The 5,828-nt window shown below is 39.1% G+C and overlaps 1 protein-coding gene across 1 annotated transcript in view; it reads right to left on the bottom strand.

The window, feature by feature from the left end:
• ALMS1 (ALMS1, centrosome and basal body associated protein) overlaps positions 1-5,828 on the bottom strand; it is a 63,929-nt gene that overhangs the window by 7,985 nt on the left and 50,116 nt on the right. The window contains exons 13-15 of the mRNA XM_027701906.1: positions 4,708-4,822; positions 3,397-3,519; positions 903-1,144 (exon numbers count right to left, since the gene is read on the bottom strand). Of these exons, the coding sequence (XP_027557707.1) occupies positions 903-1,144; positions 3,397-3,519; positions 4,708-4,822 (480 nt within the window). The remainder of the gene's footprint in view (positions 1-902; positions 1,145-3,396; positions 3,520-4,707; positions 4,823-5,828) is intronic.

Here is a 5,828-nt window from a genome sequence, read left to right as displayed (position 1 = left end):
GGAAAGGGAAAAAGGGAAAGGGAAAAAGGGAAAGGGAAAAAGGGAAAATGGGAAAGGGAAAAAGGGAAGAGGGAAAAGGGGAAGAGGGAAAAGGGGAAGAGGAAAGGAAAAGGGGAAAGTAAAAAAGGGAAAGGAAAAATGGAAAGGTGCAAGGGAAAAGGAAAGGGGAAAAGGGAAGGGAAAAAGGGAAAGGGACAGGAAAGGGGAAAGCAAAAAGGGGAGAAGAGGGGAAAAGGGGGAAAGGAAGGATAAGGTGGGAAAGGGGGGAAAGGGGGGAAAAGGGGGAAAAAGGTGGGAAAAGGGGGGAAAAAAAGTAAAATAAAACAAAACTAAAACAAAATAAATAAAAAATATTATGTAGACCACAGGATTATTTTTGCACGGAAACAAGTCATGACTCGATGTCGTGCCAGCTCCAGCTCCATGTGGGACACTGCAGGGGGAGCTGCCCATGTTCCCTCTGGACTCCAGTGACTCCTGAAATAATTCCAGTGCTTTGTGCTGGGAAGTTCTGCAGAGATTGAAGGCACCAGTTCTGCCCCCAATGGCTCCTGAACCAACCCAGGGTTTGATGTTTAACAACCATAAAGGTGTGTCCAGCTCTGTGACTCAGTGTGAGAAAACTGCCCCCATTCCCCAGTGACTGACATATCCTGAATCCTAAATCCTGATCCCTAATCCTCAATCCTGCTGGCCCAGGTTGCCCAGAGAAGCTGTGGTTGCCCCTGGATCCCTGGAAGTGTCCAAGGCCAGGCTGGAACAACCTGGGCTAGTGGAAAGTGTCCCTGCCCATGGCAGGGTGGGTGGGCTGGATGGGCTTTAAGATTCCCTCCAACCCAAACCATTCCAGGATTCTAAATCCAGGGAGATCTCAGCAGTCCCCCAGTGGAAGGTGCCCTCACCTGCAGCGTGAGCTTCACAAAGGGCAGCACAGGCCCCTTCCCAGCACCTCTGTCTGGAGCTGCTGCTGGAATCACATGGTGCTGCTGCTCTTCCCAGTTCTTCTCTCGGAGCGGTTCCCTCCAGGGCTTTGTGCTGGTCCAGGGCTCAAACCAGGATGGCCCAGGACCAGAAATGGCACTTGAATGGTTTTCCTTCCTAGATTCGGATTTCAAGTCTTCTCCTTGGACAAACCACGAGGTCCCTGTTGAAAGAGCACGGGAGAGAATGAAGACTGGGAGATAAACATGTGCCACATGCATCCCCATCCATGGTCCTTTTCCTGAAGGAATCCCAGGAGGCTGGGAGGGCAAAAGGAGCTGGGAGAGGACACAGCTGGGACAGCTGATCCCAACTGACCCACGGGATATCCCAGACTATGGTCAGCTGATCCCAACTGACCCATGGGATATCCCAGACTATGGTGAGGGAAGAAGGAACGGGGACACTTGGAGTGATGGTGTTGTTCCTTCCCAAGTCACCACGAGGGATGATGGGAGCCCAGCTTTCCTGAGAATGGGAAAGTGGGCAAGTCTTCATCCACATTTAAAAGGATCCTTCCAATGCCTAAAAGGGGCTCCAGGAGACCTGGAGAGGGACTTGGGACAAGGGATGGAGGGACAGCACAAGGGGGAATGGCTTCATAATGGAAAAGGGGAGATTTAGGTGGGATATTGGGAAGGAATTCCTGGCTGGGAGGGTGTTGAGGCCCTGGCACAGGTTGGGCAGAGAAGCTGTGGCTGCCCCTGGATCCCTGGAAGTGTCCAAGGCCAGGTTGGAGCAACTTGGGCTAGTGGAAGGTGTCCCTGCCCATGGCAGGGGGTTGGAACAAGATGATCTTTAAGATCCCTTCCAACCCAAACCATTCCATAATTCTGTAACTGGGGAGTGAATTCCTTGTTTTGCTTTCCTTATGTGGCTTTCCCTATTAAACTGCCTGGATCTCAATCCAATGGTTTCCTCACTTCTATCCTTCCCACTCCATCCCAAATCCCACTGGGATGGAGCCAGCAGGGCTCAGGTGCCACTTGGGCTTAAACCACAGCAGTGCCAGTGGTTTTGCATCAAATTTATTGATTAAATATATATTGTAAATATATAAATACATATATAAATATTTTTCCAGTGGTTTTGTATCGAATCTATTGATTAAACATATATTATAAATATCTAAATATATAAATATTTTTGCAGTGGTTTTGTATCAAATCTATTGATTAAATATATATTGTAAATATGTAAACATATATATATAAATATTTCTGCAGTGGTTTTGTATCAAATCTATTGATTAAGTACATATTGTAAATATATAAATGTATATATAAATATTTCTGCAGTGGTTTTGTATCAAATCTATTGATTAAGTATATATTGTAAATATATAAATGTATATATAAATATTTCTGCAGTGGTTTTGTATCAAATCTATTGACTAAGTATATATTGTAAATATATAAATATATAAATATTTTTGGCAGTGGTTTGTATCAAATTTATTGATGAAATATATATTATAAATATATACATATGTATAGAAATATTTTGGCAGTGGTTTTGTATCAAATTTATTGATTAAATGAGAATAAGAACTGACTTATTCATTATTGTATAAAGTTTATATACAATGTACATGGCATAAATTTCTTTTAATTTTTAAAAATGCTTTTGGCAGTTTTCTTCATTACATATATATTATAAATATATAAATATATATAAATAAATATAATTATATATAAATATTATTGGCAGTGGTTTTGTCTAAATTGTATTTATTAAATATATATTATGAATCTATAAATATAGATATATAAATATTTTGGCAGTGGTTTTTATAAAGTTTCTTCATTAAATATATATTATAAACATATAAAAATATATAAATAAATATAAATATATATAAATATTTTGGCAGTGGTTTTGTATAAAGTTTCTTCATTAAATATATATTATAAACATATAAATATATATAAATAAATATAAATATATAAATATTTTGGCAGTGGTTTTGTGTAAATTTTCTTTATTAAACATACATTATCAATATATAAATATATAAATATATATATGTGTGTATATTTTTTTGGCAGTGGATTTGTATAAATTTTCTTCATTAAATATAGATTATAAACATATAAGTAAATATAAATATATATAAATATTTTGGCAGTGGTTTTGTATAAATTTTCTTCATTAAATATATATTATAAATATATATATATATAAAAATATATATGTGTATATAAATATTTTTGGCAGTGGTTTTGTATCAAATATATTGATTAAATCAGAATAAGACCCTGATGTGTCCTGCTGGTTGCTGACCTGGTGGGAACTGCAGCCTGGTCCTTTTCGTCCTCTTTTCCATGAAAAAGCCACCTGACTGTCCCTTCTCCTTATCCCACATTCCTGCTGCCTGCTCAGCTGGGACTGGACCATCTGAGCCTCCCAAATTACCATGGACACCATTCCAGGATTCCTGAGGCCTCTGTTTTGCCTGGATGGATCCTGGGGTTGGAAAAGTCAATCCAACATCTCGGGTGTTCCTCTTGGTCGCGCTGTTCACGATCTCCAAGTCTCCTGGAATTGCAAACAAAGCAGGAATTTCTTATCCCAACAGCAGCTGGAAGCGCCACACAAAGTGCTGGGGAGGGGAAGACCCTTAATTTTAATTAGAAGCTGAAGAATAATTTGATTTTCCTCCCCACCTTCAAAAGTCAAAATGTTTTATATTCCCATTTCCAAATCATGGAGAGTTTCCAGTGGCTCGGGATTGTTATTGTGGGATAATCAGAGTAAAATCAAAGTGCTGTAACCCAAATATATATATATATTTAAATTTATATTTTTATATTTATATATATATATTTAAATTTACATTTTTATATATATATTTTATATATATATTTAAATTTACATTTTTATATATTTTTATATATATTTAAATTTACATTTTTATATATTTATATATATATATTTAAATTTATGTTTTTATATATTTATATATATATATTTAAATTTATGTTTTTATATATTTATATATAATTTTTTATATATATAACCCAAAGCAAAATATATATTTATATGGAGGAGTGGGAATTAAACTTGAACAAACTATGGGCCAGGAAAACGCTTTTCTGATTCAATCCAAACTATGGCCCATGAAAATATTTTTCTGATTCAATCCACTTGCAAAGGGGGAAAAAAAAAAAGCAGTAAAAAATAAATAATTGATACATCTGATGAATAAAACAAGGCCATGCCTCAATGTGATGATGGGGAGTTGGTGTGTAAATGAAAGCAACGAAGAAACTGATAATTGGCACCAAAAAAAAACCCCACCCCCAAATGCAGAATTGCACCGGTCCAGGAGCAGCTTTAAATAGAATTTACCATCCCAAATATTACCAGGAAGAACAGGGAACACCGAAATAGCACACGCCTGCAAAACCCATTCTGGGAGCAACAGATGTCTTGAGGGAAAAAAACAATATTTAAAAAAGACAGTTGGTTCACCTTTGCTGTTGAAATGGCTCAAAAGCTGAGGTTAATGAGTTTAAAAGTGAGAAAATCGGGTATTAAAGCAGAGCAAGGATGGAAATTCAACAGTTTAGAGAAAGGATTATATGTGCAAATTTAAAATAAAAGTGAATTTGAAGGGTGCTGCTTGCAGAGACCCATCCTTGGAAACGGTCAGACTTTGGAGAGAATGAAGGGCAGGAGGAAAACCCAACCAAAGCCTGGGAATTCGGGAATTCAGGGACTCACCTGCCTGGATCCCTTTGTTCAACATCCGGGGCCGTCTCTTGGTGCTGAGGGCAGGGCTGGGACCCCAAGAGGTGCTGCTGGCCCAGGTGGAATCTGAGGAGAAGGTGACGGTGCTCTAGGAAAACAACAGGAAAGAGACAGGAAATTCCTGAAATTCCAAACGAAATGATCAGAAAGTGGGTTTTAAACAGCAAAAAAAAGCGATGGTCGTGGGTTTTTTAACTTGTTGTGATCCTGTTGTTGTTTAGGGGTTGATCGGGGTCTCCTACTGCTGGGCCAGCCTTGGATTCATCCTCGTGCACCAAGGCACTTCCAGCATCCCATTTTATAGGGAAAAGGATGTTATTTCCGTAGGGAAGAGCCCGCCTGGGATCAGACTCTGAGTGCTGAGATCCTCCAACTCATATGGGATGTTCAGCCCAGAGAAGAGAAGGCTCCAGGAGAGCTGGAAGGGGCTGAAGGGGCTCCAGGAGAGCTGGAGAAGGACTTGGGACAAGGCATGGAGGGACAGGACACAGGGAATGGCTTCATAGTGGAAAAGGGGAGATTTATATGGGATTTGGGAAGGAATTGCTGGCTGGGAGGGTGGGGAGGCCCTGGCATGGGTTGGGCAGAGAAGCTGTGGCTGCCCCTGGATCCCTGGAAGTGTCCAAGGCCAGGTTGGAACAACCTGGGCTGGTGGAAGGTGTCCCTGCCCATGGCAGGGGATGGAACAAGAAGATCTTTAAAGTCCCTTCCAACCCAAACCATTCCAGGATTCCATGTCCAAAGTTAACGGGACAACAGATGAACAAAACCCCTTTGCTGTGGCCAAACCACTTGTTGCTCTTCCATGGAATATTCCTGCTTTGGAAAGAGGGAGAATAAACACCTGAACTGAATCCTGTATCCGTGGCCTCTCCAACCAAAGGATTTTTTTTAATGTCATAAATTTTTACTCCTATAAATCCTGGATTTTTTTTAATTTCATTAATTTTTACTCCTATAAACCTTGGATTTTTTAAAACCTTTCTATTTTTAATTTCATAAATTTTTACTCTCACAAACCTGGTATTTTTAACTGTATAAATATTTACTCCTATAAATCTGAGATTCTTTTAATTTCATAAATTTTTTACTCT

Source organism: Neopelma chrysocephalum, unplaced genomic scaffold (assembly GCF_003984885.1).
Source record: "Neopelma chrysocephalum unplaced genomic scaffold, ASM398488v2 Primary Assembly neopelma1_174, whole genome shotgun sequence".
NCBI classification, from domain to species: domain Eukaryota; kingdom Metazoa; phylum Chordata; class Aves; order Passeriformes; family Pipridae; genus Neopelma; species Neopelma chrysocephalum.
Note: the sequence above shows the minus strand (reverse complement) of the source record. Positions and strands in the feature narration are given on the sequence as shown.